The sequence below is a fragment of the Antechinus flavipes genome, chromosome 4 (assembly GCF_016432865.1).
Source record: "Antechinus flavipes isolate AdamAnt ecotype Samford, QLD, Australia chromosome 4, AdamAnt_v2, whole genome shotgun sequence".
Taxonomy (NCBI): domain Eukaryota; kingdom Metazoa; phylum Chordata; class Mammalia; order Dasyuromorphia; family Dasyuridae; genus Antechinus; species Antechinus flavipes.
The window spans coordinates 457,349,041-457,370,556 of NC_067401.1; the positions used below are offsets into that span (position 1 = coordinate 457,349,041).

Consider the following 21,516-nt stretch of genomic DNA (forward strand, 5'->3'; position numbering starts at 1 on the left):
TCTTCTGCCAGAAGTCTTTAAAGAAACATTGGAACTTTGAAGGGCCGGTCCTGATCTAGCCAAAGACTTTGCATTTGAACCAAATGAATTTGCTCCCTAAATAACTGAACATCTCTGACTGGATTTGAGAACTACACCTCCATGTCTGGAACTCCTAGAATTCATTTCCTGAGTCCTAGAGAAAGTTTATGAATTCATCTTTGGAACTCTTGCTATTGGTGACTAAGTGTGTGCAAATGACTTTACTTTAGCCCACTAAAAATTGACTGCCTACTACTGATTTATGGCATCAGTCCAAGCGGCAGCTTCCTTTCCTATCTAGTTCCATAGCCACTGAGTCAGACCATCACACTCTCTACCTCCCTTCCCACTCCCATCAGTTCAAGCTGTAGCTTCCTTTCCTTTCTAGTTATAGTCATTGAGTCAGACTATCACACCATCTATCTCCCTTCACACTCCCAAATTTTCCATCTCTCTATAACAAAGATCTCTCACCTAGTCACCTCTGTATCAGTCTCTGTCTCCCTCTCCCTTCCCTCTTTCTTTCCCTTTGTCTGTTTCTCTCTCTTCTTGACCCCTTTTATGTCTTTCTCTCTCTCCCTCTGGCCTTACTTCTTTCTCTCTCTCTGTTTCTGTCTTTCTCATATTTGTATTCCTAGTTCTAAGCACACACAATATCTGGCACAGAACAATAGCTTAATGAATTCATTTTATTTCATCCATTCATGTCTATTCAGAAAAAACTACATTTTTCCCTGGGGGAAAAATGAACTATAGGTTAGATCTACCATGCTAAAATAATAATGTAAACACAAGCCTTGGTATAACTGAGAGTTTCCAAATTGAGTCTGATCAGAGAAAATAGTCTTTATAACATAGTTACTAAAGAAAACATCACAAGGACAGGTTAAGAAAAGATAAATTGAGAAAGTCTGGTAAAAACCAAGGTGAAGGGAAGAAAAAGAGATGAAGGCAATAAAGAAAATGAAAGAAAAAGTGAAAGACAGAGGTCATCCCTATTATTTGTCTGGAAATCATTTATAAGGCAAGAAACAACCTCCAGAGAAAAGATGCATTGTTTCCAAGAAGAGTTTCCTAATCTATTATAAGACAGATGGATTTTTATCTTTTTTTTAAAGCTCAGCAGGTAACAAAAAATGTTACAACCTTGTCAGAAACTATTGTCTTTTAGCTCACTTCAACTGAATCTCCTTCTCTGTAACTTGCTTTGCCTTGGTGAAGATGAAGCAGGCCATACTAGTGTATTGCATGTGAAAGATCCAGGGCAGCTCGTTCCAATTAAGGGTTTTGAAGACCACAAGCATCCTAGGAGTGATACTGGGATGTATTTGCTCAAAATACTGACACCATTGAAGGCGACATTAATAGCTGGCCAGTATACCGATCAAAGGATGCACAATTCTATTGGATTCTGCACTAGTCAGACCACATCTGAAGTATTATGCTCACTTTGAGTTGACATTTTTAAAGGGGATATTGGCAAGTTTGAGCTTGCTGATGTCCCTAGATCCTCTCTCTTCATCGGTTTGTCCTGATCTGATCTTTTCTGCTTCCATCTGCTGACCAGTCTCCCCAACCCCTATCTTAGCAATTCTATTTCAAGTGACACAGTTGATCAAAGTCCAACCTCCCGGTTAAGTTGTTTGTTACCACATGACATCCATAGCAAAAATGCCAATTTGTCAGCACATGACATAGAGCTTTTCCTCTGCGAAAACTCTTCCAGTTCCTTAACCTTAGAGATATTGTTTTCCACTCTTTTTAAAAGTGTGAACCTCATAAATAATAGAGATGTTTAAGAAATAATTGCTGCCTTAAAGTGAATTGACTCCCAAACTTGAGAATGGAATGCTTTCTACCATCAGACCAATCTTAATAATAACTTAGGCATCTTAACTTGCTCTTATCTTATGTTCCTTGGGGGAATCTGGAGAGCTGATTGTCACACCCACTCTTAGGCATTTATTTTCTTCTAGTAGTCTCCCTTACCTTGTTCTCTGCCTTTGTGTAATGAGCTGTCTAAAGAGGTCGTGGCTTTCCTTCAGTTGAGATCTTCAAGCAGGGGCTGAATGACCCCTTGGGGGGAGATGTTTTGTAATGGGCTTCCTTTCTGTTTAGGGACTTTGGACTAGGTATTGTCTAAAGTCCTCTCCATGTCTACAGTTCTATAATTTTGTGATTAAAATATCTTATTTTTTTCTCTCAGATTTAGAGTTGTTTCCAAAATATATTTCTATATATTCAATATATATTTATCCTATATATACACATATATATTCCCTTGAAATAAGAGGTTTGCCTGTATTATATCGCATCAAGATCTCATTCTAAAATTCAATAATTTAATCACAGGTTGATTTCATAATTAATCAACCAACAAGTATTTATGAAGCACTTCATAAGGATACCAATAAAGACAAAAGCAATCTTCTCCCTAAGAAATGTATATGGAGAAAACATTTAAATGAGGCAGCAGTGTCTCCTACACTGACTCAATGCATTGCAGAGAGTCAGGTCTTGGGAAGACCTGAATTCAAATTTGCTGTCAGATATTTACTAGTTTTATTAGCTTGGACAAATCTCTTTTATTATTATTATTATAGCTTTTTATTTACAAGATATATGCATAGGTAATTTTTCAGCATTGACAGTTGCAAATCCTTTTGTTCCAACTTTTCCCCTCTTTCCCCCCACTCCTTCCCCCAGGTTGACCAATACATGTTAAGTATGTTAAAGTATAAGTTAAATACAATACATGTATATATGTTGGACAAATCTCTTAATCTATATTTGCTTCCCTTTCCTTATATGTAAAGTGGGAAATATATAGCATTTTCCTCCTATGGGTGTTGTAAAGATCAAATGAGATGATTAAAGATGATAAAGCACTTAGTATAGTGCCTGACACAGAGTAGACAATATAAATGTCATTGTTATTATTGTTGTTATGGATGAACATGACACAAAAAAATCCAACACATACACAATTTAACAGCCAGTGGGGGGCAGTATTATCTTGATGGATGAATTAAAAAGGAGTACCTACAGGTTAGGGTTTTAGTATTGTCTTACTCAGCAGTGTTTCTCAAAGTCTGGTCCAGAGCAGCCTGGAAATCTCTGAAATCCTTTCAGAGAGTCTACAAATTCATAATTAGTTTTTATTTTTAATGTGATCAATATCTATAACTATAACTATAACCCACATAAACAAAAACTCTTTGGACAGATCGTCAATCATTTTTAATAGGATAAAGATATTGAGAACAAAAGTTTGAGGACCACTGTATTTGAGCTATTAAATGATATAGCTCAGCGCATACATATGAAGTTTCCCCTGCCCTCAAATGTACAGCCTTAATTTTAATTCTCTTTTCTTCTAATCAGTATATATATTTTCAGTTATTTTAATATTAGTTCAACCATAAGCATTCATCAAGCATATACTGTGTGCCATGTAGGATACTAAGCTCTAAGGGTAAGAAGAAAGGTAAAAGCATAACATATAACTCAAAAGGAGCTCACAGTGTACTGATGACAACATGAAATGATCTTCTATCTAAAGGATTTACACAGTGTATATAGAAGGTAATTAAAGAGGGAAAGTACTAGCATGGGTAGAGGAGGATTGACCTAAAGAAGGTGGTTTTGGATGTGGGGCTCAAAGGAACCTGGGGGAGCCAGAAGGTTGAAGGAAGGAAGAAGAGAATTATAGGCATGAGGGACACAATAGTTCAAAATTGCACTTTAGAAATGGAGTATCTGGTGAGAGGACCAGCAGGGCTGGGCAATGTAAAACATGCGTATAGGGGCACTGGAAGGGCAGGAAGGGACTAGGGTGAGAAGGGTTTGGAAGGCCAGACAGAATATTTTATGTTTCTTCTTGGAAGTAATAGGAAACTATGGTGATTTATTGAGTAGGAGTATGAAATATAATTTCGCATCTGGATGGAGGGTGGATTCATGTGGGGAGAGACTTAAGGGAAGGAGATATACCAAAAGCTACTGGTCAAAGTGTGAGATGGTAAGGGTTTGAAGAAGGGTGCCAGCCATTCATGTGAAGAAAAGTGGTTTGTGTGTATGAGTATAAATATGTAGACATGTATATGTATGTGTGTACATATATATGTATATACACACACTATATATATATGAAAGACATATCCAATCTACAAATGTAAGATTTCATAAGGAATTAGATATTTAGGATGAGTAAGAATGAGGAGAGAATGACAATGAGCTTGTGAACCTACATGACTGTGGTCCCTTAAGTAGAAGCTTTGGGGATAAAGCTTTCTAAAATTAGAGTTAGGAAATCAACCAATTCAGAATTATATACAAATATTGCCTATAAAGACAGTCTCCATTGATTCATTCAACAATGAAAGAATGGCCTCAAATAAGGTGGACTCTTTTAGGATCTCCAGTAGTGAAAATCTGATGAAGTTTTTGGTCATTATGTATACATTCCTATTAATCACAAAACTCGGTATCTATGAAATAAATTCTCATTTGCAATGAACAGCAGCATCCTTTTTGTGAGCTCCTAGACACCCCAAGTCCATATTGTTGCACATAAGATTTCAAATAAGACGTGATTCAGTTTCTTGAACTTCAGCTGCTTGTAAATATATCCTAATCATCTTATATACATGGCTAAATCAATAGCATTAGAAAGTCAAAAGAGAAACAAAATTGTCACAAAACTAAAGCTTTTGTGTATGTAGTATTCTTTCCCAAGTAGAAGGTAAGCTCACTGGGGGCAGGGATTGTGTGTCTCCTGGGTCTTCTCTGTTTCATGGAAATCCATGATCTGATTACTGGAGACAATCCTCTACTTTTGCTGGTGTGGTAAGACATGAACAAGAGTTTCCCAAGATGTTTTGGGATGAATGGGTTGCAAACTGCATTATTGGAGGGAATACCCACATTGATGAGATCACAATCCCTATCAATGGACTGGTGAAATGGACTGCATACATACTTAATCATTGCTTGTTAGATTGCTTTAGAATTCATGGTCAAACAACTAATTTAGAAGCACAATTATTTGGAAGACTTAACTTATTCCTTAAAGCTTTCCTCAGAGCACTGTGTGGAAATGATTAATTTCTTGAAGGCTAGGTCATCAGAGTTTATCCTCTTTATTATCAAGTTCTGGGAGAATCTCTCAAGTGCTGAGGATGGATATGGAGAAAAATCATATACCTCTTTAGAGGGAATAATCATTGGGTTGGTCACAATCTAAGACAATTTACTAAGCTAGGGAGTATTACAAAGGAGCTGTCATCTGTACTGATGAGAACATAGACTCTTGAAATATTGTAGTAGAAGAAAATGGATAACATGTTCATTCAAAAATGGATCCTTCTAGAAGAATGTAAGCTCCTTGAAGGCAGGCCAGATTTGTATTAATAGCATATTCTCTTTGGAATCACTTTGCATCATTGTTGGTGGAGTGGCAAACTAGTCCAATCATACTAAATAACAATATGGAACTATGGCTGAAGAATTATGAAACTGTCTTTGACCCCAAAGAGATCAAAGAAAAATGAAAAGGGCTCACATATGCAAAAATATTGCTAGCATTTATTTTTTGTGATAGCAAAGAATTGGAAGTTGAGATGGCGCCCATCAATTGAGGAGTAACTAAATAAATTATGGTAAAGGATTGTGATGGAATTCTATTGTATTGTCAGAAAAACATCGGAGGGCTTATATGAACTTTGTGAAGCAAAGTGAGCAGAACATGGAGAATGATATGTTGTGATGATAGCTTAGCTGTTCTGATCAACACAATGATCCACAATAATTCCAAAACAGTCATGATGAAAAATGCTCTGTACTTTCAAAGAGAGTTCTGATGGACTTGAAGTGCATAGTGAAGCAGATTTCTTCCCCTCTTTCTTCATTTTTCTTGCTTCTCCTCTCAAATGTGAGTATTTTCATATCTATCTACATACCTACATACATATGTATCAATATACTTATGTGTCTATTTATATGTAATTATGTACCTATGTATTTATTTATATATCTATATACCTGTGTCTGTATGTATCTATGTACCATGTATGTATGCACCTATGCATCTATCTTTCTACCTACCTACCTACCTACCTACCTATCTTCTTGTCTGTCTGTCTGTCTTTCTATCTATCTATCTATCTACATAATAAGTATTATATTTCCTGTATTGCTAATGGGTAAGGGACTAGAGGGGAGGAAATTTTGAACTCAAAAGTGAAACATAAATTTTGAAGTTTTTAAGAGGAATAACATTGCATTAATTTAGTATGGATTCTCTGTGTACTTATTTGAGGACATTTTGCTTCCTCCTCCACTGCAGAACGCTTACTCATTGAAGGAAGAGACTATCTTTTTGGTATCCCTAATATCTTGTACATGGCAGGTGCTTAATTAATGTTTCTGTAATAAATTGACTTACTAAAAGACTATGAATTTATCTAAGAAATTTTATTGAAGAAGATAGATTTTCCAAAGATATAAAAAGCCAACTAGTGTGTCAATCCCACTCTCTGAATGAATCTAGTTGTAAAGAATTTTGTTATTTATTCCAAACCTTAACTTCCTATAGTTTTCTGTAAGGCCAGCAGAATTTTTGCAATATTCAAGGGACATTGCAACATCAGTCAGTCAATGATGCTTGGCTTGAAGAGAAAAAATAATCTACATAAACACATTAATTACATACAGATCATCACAGATGAAACAGCCTCTGAGGAATGATCTGAGTTTGTGAATCTGAGACAAAATCATTGATTCTTAGAGGAAACCGTGAGCCAGAGAACCCCTCTCCCCTCCTTTTCCCATTGGAAAGATCCCAAGAGATCTTTCCACCATGCCACATTGCTTTTATTCTCTCCATATCTTAACATGATTTTCTAAAACTTCTATCCACTTCTTAGCTAAACAGGCAGAAAAAGAATTTTGAAGACAGTTGGCCCCCAATATAAAAAACTTCTTAAAACAGCTACAGATTTTTAATCTAAATGAACTCAATGTTCTTCCTAAGTAAGCCTCATTAGCAATCTATCTTGAATGTGGTTTTTGATTTCTTTCTTTCTGATTTTCATTATGGTGGCAAATTGAGGCAATGTCCCTGTCTCCAAATGAAAGCAATATTAATTTGAATACATTGGCTTCCCTAATTGCTGGAGCTCAGACAGCAGGCAGAATCAAGTCTAGATGAATCCTTTAAAATCAGAAAGAGGGAGACCGTAACTGAAATGCACTTTCCATTATCACCTGCCATTGGCCCTGTCTGCTTTGCCCTCTCTGCCCTTTTATTTTCATCTCCCTTCTACTTTCTGCTTGATTCTAACCTGTTCACATGGAGGAGGTTTCGTGATTTTTAACTGGAAGGAATCTTGGAGAGATGAGTCCAAACCCTTCATTTTATAGTTGAGGGAAAGAGACTGGCTAGTAAAGTGACAGGTTTGAGAGTTTGATGCTGGGCTGTTGAAAACAATACCAGTGATTTCCCCTTTGAACCACACTGCTCCTAGGAAGAAAAAAAACTTAATGGAGGAGTTGGCCATCATCATCAAGACCTTGAAGAACCATTACATGGAAAATGGATTTGAATTATTCTACTAGACTTAGATGGCAGAACTAGGTACAGTCACTAATTAAAGAGAAGCAGGTTCCATGGACAGTTTCTTGACAATTAGAGCTGTCCAAGAAAGAGAGTAGATTTTCTTAGGAGAAAGTTGTTTCCCATCTCTAGAAATCATTAAACAAAAATTGGATGACCACTTTTTGGATTTAAAATAGAGAGATTTTAGTTTAGATGCACTTTGAACTAGATGATTTCTAAAATCCCTTTCAGCTTTGAAATAGATTTTATGATTCTAGAATTCTGTGACCTGGACCTCTCCCTCAAATTTTAGCTGTTTGTGATAATTTTATAGTCTCTTTTCCCTTTTTCTGACCCCAAAAATATAATGTGAATAGTCTAATTCATAGACTCTACTTTGTCTTAGCCACGTGACTTTGGTCAAATCCCTAGAAAAATTCTACCCCAGTTTCCTCATCTGTAAAATAGAGATATTAATAACATCGCCATCCCAGGTTGTTGTAAGGATCAAATGAGAGAATAACTGTAAAGTGCTCAGCACAATGTCAGGCACATGGGGGGATGTATTATGTTAATGTTAGCTTCTATTATTAGCTATTTGTTAACTCCTTAAGTCTAATGCTCAAGTGGGATCTGACATTAATTAGCAAAAGCTCTTTTGTACTTAGCATTTAAGTCTAAACCAGAAATTGTGTAGGCAGATTAAGTGGTCATCTAATACGTCTAACTAAGGAACATCATTAGATTAAGATATGCAATTCAAGGAATAATGAGAAAGTCCATCCCGGGCTCCAAAACTTCACTCAACCTGGTGCTAATGTGTCTAAAATATTGATCAGCCGCAGAATAATGTTTCTACTACTAGTAGTGAGGTAGCTGGGTGGAACACAGGACTTGGTACTGGAAGACCTGAATTTTATATACTTACTAGTTTAAAGAATCTGAAGGAGTCATTTAACTTCTCAAAGGTCAATTTCCACATCAGAAAATTAGATTTAATTGTGTCTAAATCCATGATTAATGTATGATTAATAGTAACAATGGGTAGCTTTTTTATATAGAGTTTTCAGATTCATAAAATACTTTACATGTTATCTCATTAATAGGTCACTTAGTTAAACAAGGTACCCCAAAAGTCTTAGGGAAGTCTTACACCATGAAAACTTCAAAAGTCCACTAAGACTTTGCAATACCTTGTATAACACTTTTATGCACTCTGCTCCCAATCTCAGAATTGTAAAGCACTTTGAAGGTCATCTAGTCTAATCTATAATTAGCAAATTATCACCTAAGGTTGTATTTCCTCCTCATGTAAGCATGTCCAGTTCATCCTCTTTGCTAGTCAAACTTCAAGCCCCAAAGAAGGCAGACATTTTCTCATTTGTACCTCTCTGGTTACTGCCTGAGGTACTGGCACATTGGGAATTTCTTTCTTTCCCCTTTTAGGATCCGTGCTTCCACCTCCCATCAGCACCTGTTTCATTGCCAGCTCTCTCACTTGACCTATGTGATCATATCCTCCCATTACTGAATCCCCCTCTGGTCTCACAGGCTATTATACCTTCACCACAAGTAATAAAAACTCAGATCTAGTCTTCCCCAAGACCCTCTCCTTCTCTGGTCCCATCTCTTTCCTTTCTGAGAACTTCCTTACCCTGACTTCAGTCTCTAACCTGTCTCAACTACACACTGGAGGGTTGAAGACTGATTACACTCCCATCTTCTCATTCCCACCTCTGCCTCCCAAATTCTAAAGCATAGATGGATCAGCTGTTGTCTAGCGTCCATTTTACAGCTAAGGGAGATCCAGAAGGTTATAGTTACTTGTCAAGGTCAAACAAGTGTGAGCAACAGAGCTGGCAGATAAATCTGGGGTTTGTGACTTCTTGTTCCAGCTTCCTTCTCATAACTCCGTTCTCAGAGCTCCAGAATTAAGGAGAGAAGGGCATGGTAGAACAAAACTGGTCCAAGCATATTCATTAAACCATATGATAAGCATGGTATTTTTATTGCCTATATTTTCTAAAATATTTAAAACATATTATTCTAACAACAATTTTTTTTGGTATAAAAGTACTTAGTTAATCTATTGTATTTTTGTATAAAGTGATATAACAGCTTAAAACCATAGCAACGGGTTAAAAATGAAAAATAAATCCCACACACTAACTCACTAATTGTTTTAGCTATCCTAGAGCAAAAGTGTCAGATACACAGCCTATAATTCCCAGGAGGTCTGAATCAGATTTAAATGTAACTGTGAGTAATATATGTAATATATTGTAATAATAATGTAAAATAAATAAAAATACAATAGAACATAGATAATGTTAATATGTAGCTTTCCGAGTCAATTAATAGGGGGCTACAGGAATCCTCATGTAGGGTTTAGTGACTTTTGACTCTCCTTGAGCTTGATACAATTGTTCCAACCAGGCACCTATTTGCATTCTTACTATTATTTCCCGACAAGAAGAGGAACTGTTAAATAGAGGGTAATGAGCTGGCTTTAGAGTTAGGAAAGAAGGAAGAAAAGAAAAAAGAAAGAAGGAAAGGAGGGAGGAAAGGAAAGATAATCAGTATTAGTCATTAGGTAGATTATATAAGTTCTTAATGAATGTTACTTTCTTTAGGTCAAAAATCAGTTTTACTTCTCTTCATATTCATCAGAGTTCCCAGCCCTTCCTAGAACATTGTAGGTCTTCAATAAATATTGGGAGGATGAATGAATGAACTGGCTGCCAGGCAATCAGACAGTAACTTTCCTATGAAAGGGAAATCTGAGAGTCCTTAACAATCTAGCCTTAGGCAGTGGAAAGAATCTAGCTGTGTGTTTATTTTATTCTATCAAAAGTACTATCCTCATAAGGTTTCTATGAATCACATTTGGAAGTGAAAAACCCAAATGTGACCAAAATTAAATATTTTGTTATTCCACCACATAAATATTGAATAAAATAGTACATTTGTTACCCATAGTCTGCCTTCACTCATGTAAGTCTAGAGGGTAGCACTGGGGCAGATATTTCCAAACTGGCCTTTAATCTTTAATTTTTCAGGATGCCTTTCTTGATCTTTAAAGCTACTATCTTCTCTCAGTTGATTACCACCAATTTAATCTGTCTATAATGTATACACAATTATTTGCATTAGACTATGATTTCTTTGAGAGGAAAAACTATCTTTTGGCTTTCTTTATATTCACCAGAATGTTGTATAATTCCTGGCACAAAGTAGGTAGGTGCTTAATAAATTTCTAATAATTGATTGATTTATAGTTTCTTAGAAATCTTAACTGAAGGAAAAAAAAACTGAACTTTGAGCCACAAATCCTGTACTTGAATGCCAGCTAGACCATTTACTGTGTGACTTTGGGAAAGTAATTTTACTTTTCTGTGCCTCTATTTCATCATCTAAAAAATAAAGACATTGGAATAGATAACCTGCAAAGACCTTTAAAACCCTGATGTTCTATTGTTCTGACAAAGTACACCAAGAAATAGGTATTTCTGTATAGTTATGGATGCCTACACTACTTCAAATGATTTAACTTTGAAAAGATAATGAAATTGTCTGTTGTTTATTATGCAGCTCTTTTCTCGCCTGTATTATCATTATCTTCATCAATGAAGCATGGGAGAAGGCAGAAAATGCTTTTAACCCAATCATTCTCTCCCCTCTTCCATACTGCTTCATTATAGTTCAAATCTCATCTCCTGGTTTTCTTATCTATCTATACTCTTATGTAGAATTTACAACACTGAGTGTTCTCGAAATTTTCTATGTTTATAAAAATATTAGTCAAAATAACAATTGAATATTAAGTTACACCTCAGAGGACTTGATTTAATTAAGTAAAATAAAGAAATGGATCTCAATAGATGATTGCCTATTTATTTCACAAACAGCTTATTTAAATCTATTTGTTTGATTGTTGAGACAGCTTCCCTATCAGAATGAACTCTTTGAGATCAGGGACTGTCTTTTGTTTCTTTTTGTGTCCCAGAGTTCAGCACAGTGTCTGGCTCATAGCAAATGTTTAATACATATTTATTTATTGATAGATAAACACATCTCTCCCACATCTGACATTTACTGATTTGAGAACAATCCTCAAGATATATTTCAGGACAAATCCTCTCTGATTTTATAGTGAGAGTTACAATGTGATCTTAAAAGTTTCTCTTTACCACTCAAATTTCTTTGCTTATCTCTTCCAATTTAAAAAGTCTTTTTCTGCCCACCCACCTCATTCATTTAAATGGATTTTTAAAAATCATGCTTCCTATTCTATGATTTGAAAATGTCAGGACGTCCTGATACATTGAAAAGAAAAATTCCCCAGAGCCAGGGCTTCTCAGAATTTTAAAAATGTAACCTTTCCAAGAGATTGGATTTGATTCAAAAAGAAAACACTTTCATAAAACCATTTCTGCTCGAGGATTCTGGGCTGATTTTATAGCTTTATATTGTAATTAAAGCCACCGTGCCATACAGGACCATCCATTTACTCTCTTCAGTAAGATATACATATTTTGAATGGGTCACAAGGAATAAGAGAACTGACCAATAAACAAACAAAAAAAAGGCATCATATACAACATACTTCAAAGACCCAAATCATTAATGACATGTCATGAGCTTCCTAAAATTCACCCTGGACAGTTCCTCCCTAATTAATTTAAAGCTATTGTGGGCCAATAGTTTGGGTCATAGTAATATGATCAATATTGGTCGATAGTGTGGGTCAACAAACAGTGGCTAATACCAATTCAGAATTCCAGGACTGAGTATGGACCAATGATAGAGCTTATAGCACAATGCCTGGCACACAGTAGGTGCTTATAACGAATGTATTTTGATTGTTTGATTTATGAGAGGTTCCCACTGCCAGAACATGACAGCATTCTACACACTAAAGGGTAGAGAAATAATTGAGTATCTACTTGCTAGTTATTCCTGTCTCTGCAGACTTCTAGGATGGGATCACTTGGACGTGCATTTTTTTGTCAGGTAGCGGAGGGCTCCTTTAAAAAAAAAAGAAGAAGAATTTTGATTAACTGCACATATACATGTACACGTGTCATCAAGCTGTAACGACATCTGAATGAGCATTTTGAACACAAACGGAAGGGGATGGGGAAGTATTCCATTTGGATGCTTTCCAAAGTGAAGTGTTTTATATACACTAATATGGCACAAAGTAACAATACGTAGGGACTCAAAACACAATGGTATGGGTGAGTCAAAATAGTTTTTATTCAATTCAACAAGCATTGATTAAACACCTTTTCTGCTAAAGAACCGAAGATCCAAAGACATAAAGGAAAATCGCCCCTGACCTCAGAGAGCTTAAACAGGAATATGGTTGATATCAATTGATTTTAAAGTATCAGATTTTCTAGCTTCATGTAGTTGTCAATAAGGTTTCATTATATGTGCTTGGGCTAACATCTGCCCTCAAGGAGCCTACATTCTATTGAGGAAAAGCAACCTGCACATAGACAATGAAATAGAAAATGTATAAAAATAAGACATTAAGGAAAGGGTACAAGCAACTGGAGAATAATTAAAATGGGCTTCCTCTGTGAGGTGCCATCTGAGCTATAAAAGCTAGAGATTCTAAATGTAGAATTATGAGAGGATGTTCTAGATGGGCAAAGGGACAGTTAGGAGATGGAATACTGAGTTTAGAGAAGAGCAAATAGACCAGAAACTATTCTGGAAAGATAGGCTATCTGCTAGGGCTCTGCATGAAAATCTGAGAAGACTGTACTTTTAATCTAGAAGCAACAGGGAGCCATTAACACTTCTTGAGTAGGGGAATGAAATGGTAAGTTTGGGGCTTGAAGATGATCATTTGGTAGCTGGGCAGAGTGTGAATTAGGCAAAATCTATAAGAAGGAAGAGAATTTCAAGGCTTCACTCCTCTATCTAGGAAAAAAAAAGGAATGAAAGCTGGAACTAAGGTGGCAGCCAAGTGAATAGAGAGAAGATAAAAAATACAAGTGCCCCTAGGAGCTAATGAATCCACTAAGAGAGACAAAGTAGAGAGGAAGAAGAGAGGAGGCACCAGGATGGAACTCTGGAATAAATCCATGCATAGGGAGTGGGGGAAGGATGGAATTTCAGCAAAGCAGAACTAGAACATTGACGTTCCAAAAACTAAAGTTGTAGAGTAAATTGACAAGCATTTATTAAGCACTTGCTATATGTCGGGCCCTATGCTAAGTGCTGAGAATAGAAATAAAATGAAAAAGACATTTAGGAGAAAAGGCTAGTCAACATTATCCATAGAAAGGGCAAGAACATTGAGGACGGAGAGAAGACTGTTGAATTTGCCATTTGAAAGAACATCAGTCATTTTGAAGAGAGCAGCCAGTTGAGTGATGAAGTTGGAAGTCAGGTTGGAAGGACTTAAGATATGTGTGGGAAGAGAAAAACTAGAAAAAGAGAATAGATAGCTAAGAGTTTGACTTTAGAAAAGGAAAAAAGGTATCAGATGATGACTTGAAGAGATAATTGTGGGGTTTTTTTTGCATTTTTTCCCCTTAGAATATGATTTTAATCAAAAATACATTCTCTAAAGCTGTTCTATGCCCATGTTTTTTATTTAATTGATAATGAAAGATCATTAAGATGTTTTCTCCTTCCTTTCTTATTTCTTTATTCCTTCTCTCACCTTGATCAGAAACCAATGTATCAGAGGATAACAGGGATTTCGTTTCATTTAAACAATCTGTTCCTATTAAGAAATATACAATATCATCTATTATCATTCATATTGTAAAAAAAAAACACCAGTTTTACAATAAACACAATTTTAAATTAACCAAATGCCCTCATGCTAGTAATAACTGCTATCTGCATAGATTTTTAAGGTTCTGAAATGTTTTAAATACATCATCTCATTTGATGGTACTGTAAAATAGGTATTACAGGCATTATCATTCCCATTTAACAGATGAGGAAATGAGGCTCAGATAAGTGACTTGTAACCATCCTTCCAATGTTTAGTATAGTGCCTTGAATGTGATAGATACTCAACAAAACAGCATCATGAAATGGAAGAGGATCAAGCAGAAGAAATCGAAAATCTTTGCAATAGAGATGACATAACCAACATAATAATTGAGAAACTAATACCCAAGATAAACAAGGAGATAGAAAGTTTTCCTTGGACAAATTAAGTCATCTAGCCCAGGTAATAATAATGATAAACATAATGATAAATTTGAGATATATTTACATATACATACACACACACACACACAAAGCACCAGGTCCTGCACTAAGCACTTTACAGATGACCCTATTTGATCCTTACAAAAACCATAGGAAGTAAATAAAGGTTATCATTAGCTTCATTTCATAGTTGAGCAAACATAGACAAACAGGGGCTAATTGATTTGTCCAAAGTCAGTGTCTGAGACCAAATTTGAACTCAGGGCTTTTTCTTTCCAGGTACAGCACTCTATTCCCTGCCTCAGGGAATACTCAGCTGCCTCAGGTGTTTGTTCACAGTGTCTAGGCCATCTTGCAAGTCTAAGGTTTGACAAAGAGCTTGAGACTGCCTGTCTTTGTTAGAACAAATTCGGAATCACTGGTCATCACATATCCACGAACATCTTTTACAGAGCTTGCCTCTTCATCTCTGAGAGAGCCTTGACCAAGGGTGGGTGGGTTTGGAGATTAGCACCCATGTCTGAACTTGAGCTGTGCTACTAATTAGCTCCAGAACAAAAGAATCACTCATTTTCCCACCTCACAAGAGCATTTAAAAAAAAATTTAAAACAGTGCAGAGCTAACTATATTTTTAGGAGAACATTGTTATTACTATGTGTTATATATTCCAAGTGTAATTAGGTTTCTATAGTTATTTCTTGCTCTCCCAGTAAAAATCTCACTTATGAATCAAAAATGATATTATATTTTATTGATAGCTAATGGTCCATAATTTTTAAATAAAACATCTTTCCCTTCATGCCAGATTCACTTTTCAACAAGCTGGAAATAATATAGAGCACTGGTTCTCAGACAGTTATTTGCCCGGGGCACCATGTTATATTGTTTTGAAGATCATGGCGAACGGTGGCAGGTTATGAAACTTGGACATATGGTTATGGTAACTTTTTCAAACCATTTGCTGCATACTTAGAGATGGGCAGGGCTCCTAGTGGGAGGATGGGGAAAGAGAGGGAGGGAGCATTTCTGTAGCATTGACTGTGTGAGAGGCACTGTGCTTTACAAATATCATCTCACTTAATTCTCACAAGTAGATGCTATTATTATCCCTTCTTAAAGCTTAAAGCTCATCAGTCACCCACCTAAGCAGTCCAGGCTGAATTTGATCTCAGATGCTACCAGTGGTCTGCTCTTGGAGACAGTGATACAGAGGTTTTTTTTTTTTTTTGTCTAATTCTTATTACTGCAAAGTTCTCCCTATCATTGAGCCTAAGCCTTTGTCCCCTGTGACTTTTGCCATTGATTCTTGTCCTGTCATTCTCTAGACCTACAGGGAATAAATCAGGGCAATTTCATTGCAGGACCAAAGGAAAGTAGACACACCCTTGGTCTCCTGGGAAGCAGAGAGTCAAGTTCCAAAAGACAAAATCTGATGTGTTCTGAGTGATCATGCTTTTTCCGAGAAGGAAAAATAAAATGAAAAGGATGTGTCCCTAGGCATTATTCTGGCAGTGTGGACACTAAATCTGTAGTAGAGGAGCAGGGTTCAGATTCGACATCTTTTACTACTTGTGTGACTTTGTCACATTCTCTTTGGACTCCACTGATTTTTCTGTAAGATGGGAGGTGGGGTAGCCGCTGAGGTTCCTTAAAACACTAAACCCACATCCACTTATCAATTTGAGAACATGGAAAAGAATTCAAAGTGAATTAGCTGTGCTCCGGCAGGGAAAAGTGACAGAGGCTGGGTTAAGAGAAGTCTGGCTAAGAGAAGGCTGGGCTAAGTGGAGGTTGAGCTAAGCCAAGATAATGTTCATTCAGTAGAATCTTTTAAAACTGATATTTGATTTTTCTAGTAGAAGAAATACTATGTGGCTGAGATACAGCTTCTAACCCCATTCAAGAGAAAAAACAAAAGTGTGTGTGTATGGGGGGGAAGGTTAAAAAAACATACAACTCTTCCACAAAAGACAGACCGAGGGGGGATTTTTCCTTTTTTGCAAAGACTTTAAAACAAGGTGCTTCAGAGATCAGTGATTCCCACCCCAGATGCTCTCTCCCCTTTGGCATGGTGTATTGTTGGCTACTTGTGGCCTCGAGGGAAAGCTTCATTTCAAAGAGATTTTCCAGGAGGACTTAGAAAGAGAAGCATTTAAAAGCTTTCTGTAAAAGCTCCTTGCTTTAAGCAAAAATTTGGGATTTTTGCATTTCTCATTGAAAGCAACTTACGCATTTATTCCTGAAAATATATTTTACTAGACTATTCTCAGTGCATGTAAATAACCTCTCTAAGGTCCCCTGAACATCTGGAATTTCAGGCACACTGGAGTCCTTGCTAGTGGATGCCTCCTCCGGTGTTGGCCAAGCAAAAGTAAAATGTTACCTTGGGGATACAAATAATAAGTGCTTAATAAATGCTTGTTGACTTGATTTGACTTAAAGTCATCCAAACCTCTCATTTTCTAGATAACAAAGCTGAGATCCAAAGAGGTTCATTTACTTGTCTAAAGTCACATAGTGACCTTGGGAGTCCTTTGATTCCATACCCAATGCCTATCTTTGTACTACTACATTTACTTCAAAGTTTCAATGTATGCAACCATTTGGATAAATGAATACATAAGCTTTTAGAAGGCTGGGACTGTCCTCTCTCTCTCTCTCTCTCTCTCTCTCTCTCTCTCTGTCTCTCTCTCTGTCTCTCTCTCTCTCTGTCTCTCTCTCTGTCTCTCTCTCTCCTCTCTGTTTTCTATTCAGTGAAGAAGTCCAGTTATTTGCTCATACCTATAGAAATCAAGCAGAAAATACAGGATTTGAACTCAGGCCCTAGGATTCCCACATCTGAGGACTAACTTGCCACAATTCTATATTGCCTTCAAGGATGATGACGCAAAACCAAAAGCCTCTACACTTTTCAATGGATCCATCCACAGGATCCCAGAGGCAGGCACCATCTTGTATGTGTATCCTATGCAATGCACATCCCTTTCAGAGCAGAAGAACATTAAACAATCACAAATGCAACTGGAAGGTGGAACCGTAGATAATAAATTGTCTGGCCAGATTTCAGTGCCGAGAGCTCTAACTTCTGCCCTTATGCAGCAATTGACTTTAAATGAGAAAGCTTAGTGGAAGAGTTTAAATATTTATAAAAATTAACCTTCCAAATCCCAGAGGCCCAGCATTTGACAGCATCAAAGCCGGAGACGTCCATTTCAAGCTACTTAGCAAATGAGAGCTAATAACGAAGCACAAGCCCAGGAAAACTAGGGTTCAAAGGCTTTGAAATGTCAAGAGGGGAAGGTAACCTTAATACTTGAAAATCAACATTGAATTAGCCGGAAAGCTCACAGCCTCAATTTAATCCCAGCTCAGTAGATTGAGAGATGTCCCTTGACTGATTTTCTGATGTGATTTCTATGCAATGTTCTTTAGCTGCTCAGGGCTGCTGATGTGCTAGGTGCTCCCTGGACCAAAGACATTTAGAGCTTGGAGATTTGATAAATAAATGTGACCCGGGATTTTGCAAAGTGAGTCCCCTGAGAATGAAGCATCAGCTAGAAAGAACTTGGGGAGTTTATTCAATCCGTTCACTCATCCCAAACTCATGGGATCATAGTTACTGAGTTAAAGAAACCACCTGGTTCAATCCCTTCCCATTTTACGGATGATCAAGATGAGCCCCAAAGATGTGCCCAATATCACACAGGCAGGGACAGAGGCAAGATTGTTAAGCACATCTGCTGGCTCTATATCTGATGCTCTAGCCAGTCTATCATGGAACCCTCCCTTGCATTATCAGTGCTGTACGTACAATGGAAGGGACACTGGTCTCAGACTCAGAGGAGGCCATGTATCCCTGTAATCCTTTTATAAGGTGTCAGGTTTCTTATCTGTAAAATGAAGGAGTTGGACTAGATGGTCAACAAGGTCTCCCTACATGCACAGCTATCATTAAATTATCCCTGCTGGGCAAATTTGTCCTTCCTTTAAAGGCTTCATGGAACTCCAGGGCAGGAAAGGGACCCAGAGGCTAGGCTATCTAAATGGAACAGGAATCCCTCCACAACACAGCAGGCTCTGAATAAACTTTTGTTGATCGACACCATTTGAGATGCACTTTCATGCCTTCCTTTTGGCACGTGTTCTTCCCAAAGCCAGCAGTCTTTCTTTAAGACTCATGTATCATAATGGGTGCAGCTATATTGACCCTCATGTTGTACTCTCAATTCTTACTTATGAGACTCTGGTTTCAGTTAGGATAAGAGCTGAGGAAAGGGAAGAGGATGTTAATGGTAGCTCCTGGGATACAGTGTATACTGAGGACGAGGACTCAAATCTCAACCCTGACACTCACTACCTCTGGGATCAGGGGTAAATCTCACGACATCCATGGGCCTCAGTTTCTTAATCTGTCGAACATGAGGGCTTAGATCAGATCATTTCTAGGCTCAAGACATGCTCTATTAATCTATTTATGTTTTATAATCATTTCCCTCAAAGTATCCCTAGAAGGGGTATGGAAATAATTTATTTCATTTTCAAATCCCAACCTGAAACTCACTGACTCTCATTTTGGCCAAATTCCTGCAACTCTTGGACTTCTGTTTCCTCAACTTTGAAATAAGGATGTACCTCCCTACAAGACTGTGAATTTGTTAAATGTTTTCCATGACTATGGCTTTTGCTGGAAATAGACAAATAAAAGGCAAAAAGTCATTGAGAGGCTCCCATTCACCTGGAGCACGGCACCCGGATCCTTCAGAGATGTCTGTGATCTCATCACGGCAATGTGGGTCATAGCCCACCCTTGCTTTGTCCTCCCATTTATCTTCTGTTGGGGATCTACCAGTGGTAGTGGCTCAGTTGCTTAGTTGTCTGGACATTGGAGCATGTCACAAAAGTACTCAGAGAAAACTGAGTGTACAGGATTAATTTTTTTCTGTATAGCTCTAATGTACAGAACTAGGAGGAAAATAACTTCCCCAAACTTCATCCTCTCCCTAAGAGAATGGGGTGCCTTGGGAAGTAAGGGATTTTTCTCTGCTTGAGATCTTCAAGCAAAGGCTGGACAACTCCCCAGTGGGTATGTTTTAATTGGAAAGATTTTCCTGTGTCTGGTTTGGTCTAGATGGCTTAGATGCCCACAGCATAGGAGACCTTCCATACCCAACATCCCCCATATCTCTGGTGCAGAAGGAGGGTCCTCATTTTGCAACTGAGTAAAGTGAAGCCTGGAGAGACTGACAAGATACCCAAGATCATGCCAGAGAGAAATGGAAGAGAACAGCATCAAAATCAAGTTTTCTGAATCCAAGTCCTTCAATACCATCCCTCGAGATTCCTTGACTCAGGAAGGAACCTGTAATGACTCATTATAACCAAACTCTTCCCTGGCTGTCAAGGTTCTCCGTAATCCCAAGGCTGCCAGAAGAGTCTACTTTTTTCCTCTTTCCAAGAGCTTTTAATCTACTTAGAAAATAAACTTTCCCAATATAATATGAAGAAGCATTCCCAGAGAGCATTTTTCTGAAAAAAACATTTTAGGTTTTCAGTAGATTATAAGCTCAATGCCATTTCGGGAGGGATTCCAGTCATGCTTATGTGATAATAATAATAATAATAATAATAATAATAACTATCATTTACACAGCACTATTTGTTCCCATTTTACAGATGAGAAAGCTAAAGCAAATAGTAGGAAAATGACTTTACAAGTCATTTCTCAATTGATATACAGTCAAAGGATATGAATGGGAAGTTTTCAGATAAAAAAAATCACTACTAATTAGAGAGATGCACATTAAAACAATTCTGAGGTACCTTCTCACACTTATTAGATTGGATAAGATGACAAGAAAAGAGAATGATGAAGTGTTAGATGGGATGTGGGAAAACTGGGACACGAATGCATTGTTGGTAGAATTGTGAAGTGATCGAATCATTATGGAGAACAATTTGGAACTATGCCCAAAGGCCTCTAAAACTCTGCATACCCTTTGATCCTGCCACGCCACTAGTAGGTCTGTATTCCAGAGATTATAAAAAAGGAAAAGAACCTACATGTAGGTATTTAACTCACTATCTGGAATTATTTTCCCTCCCATCTTTAAAAGTTTCATTGACATGTTTTGCTTTTACATTATAAACATGGGAAATTACTCCCATTCTTTTAGATGTCTCTCATTAAAAACTAAAACAAGTTAGCAGAACTAACAACATAATGGCCTCCTCTGAAAATGCTTGCAACATTATGAGTTTGTGGCACCCCAACTATTCTGTTTTTAAAGTTCTTTTCTCTCTTTCCCATTGAAAAGAAAATAAATTCTGTATAATATGTATGTATAATCAAGCAAAACACATATAAAACCATAAAGATGAACATTATGAAATGCTATTGAGATTATTTCAGAGACACTGAAAAACTTGTAGAAAGTGATGCAGAGCAGAACCAAACACTTCACATCATAACATGTGTTATAAAAAATGAACAATTTTAAAGATTTTGCTTTTTTTTAACTGATGAAGAATGAAATGAGCAGAACCAGAACAATTTATGAAATAACAACAACATTGTAATACAAACAGCTTGGAAAGTTATAGGAACTATTATCAATATGATGAGCATCCATAATTCCAGACAGTGATGAAACATAGTGTCTCCCTACCTACAGAGAAATGATGAGTGTGAATGTCTCATTCTGCATCTATAATC

The 21,516-nt window shown here is 37.0% G+C and overlaps 1 protein-coding gene across 9 annotated transcripts in view; it reads right to left on the reverse strand.

Annotated features, from left to right (window-relative positions):
* LRRC7 (leucine rich repeat containing 7) overlaps positions 1-21,516 on the reverse strand; it is a 519,216-nt gene that overhangs the window by 330,057 nt on the left and 167,643 nt on the right. Inside the window, exon 2 of one of the 9 annotated variants that reach the window (XM_051999442.1) lies at positions 12,565-12,645. The exons of the other annotated variants lie outside the window; for them this stretch is intronic. Within the exon in view, the coding sequence (XP_051855402.1) occupies position 12,565 (1 nt within the window). The 5' untranslated portion in view covers positions 12,566-12,645. The remainder of the gene's footprint in view (positions 1-12,564; positions 12,646-21,516) is intronic. 9 annotated transcript variants of the gene reach the window in all.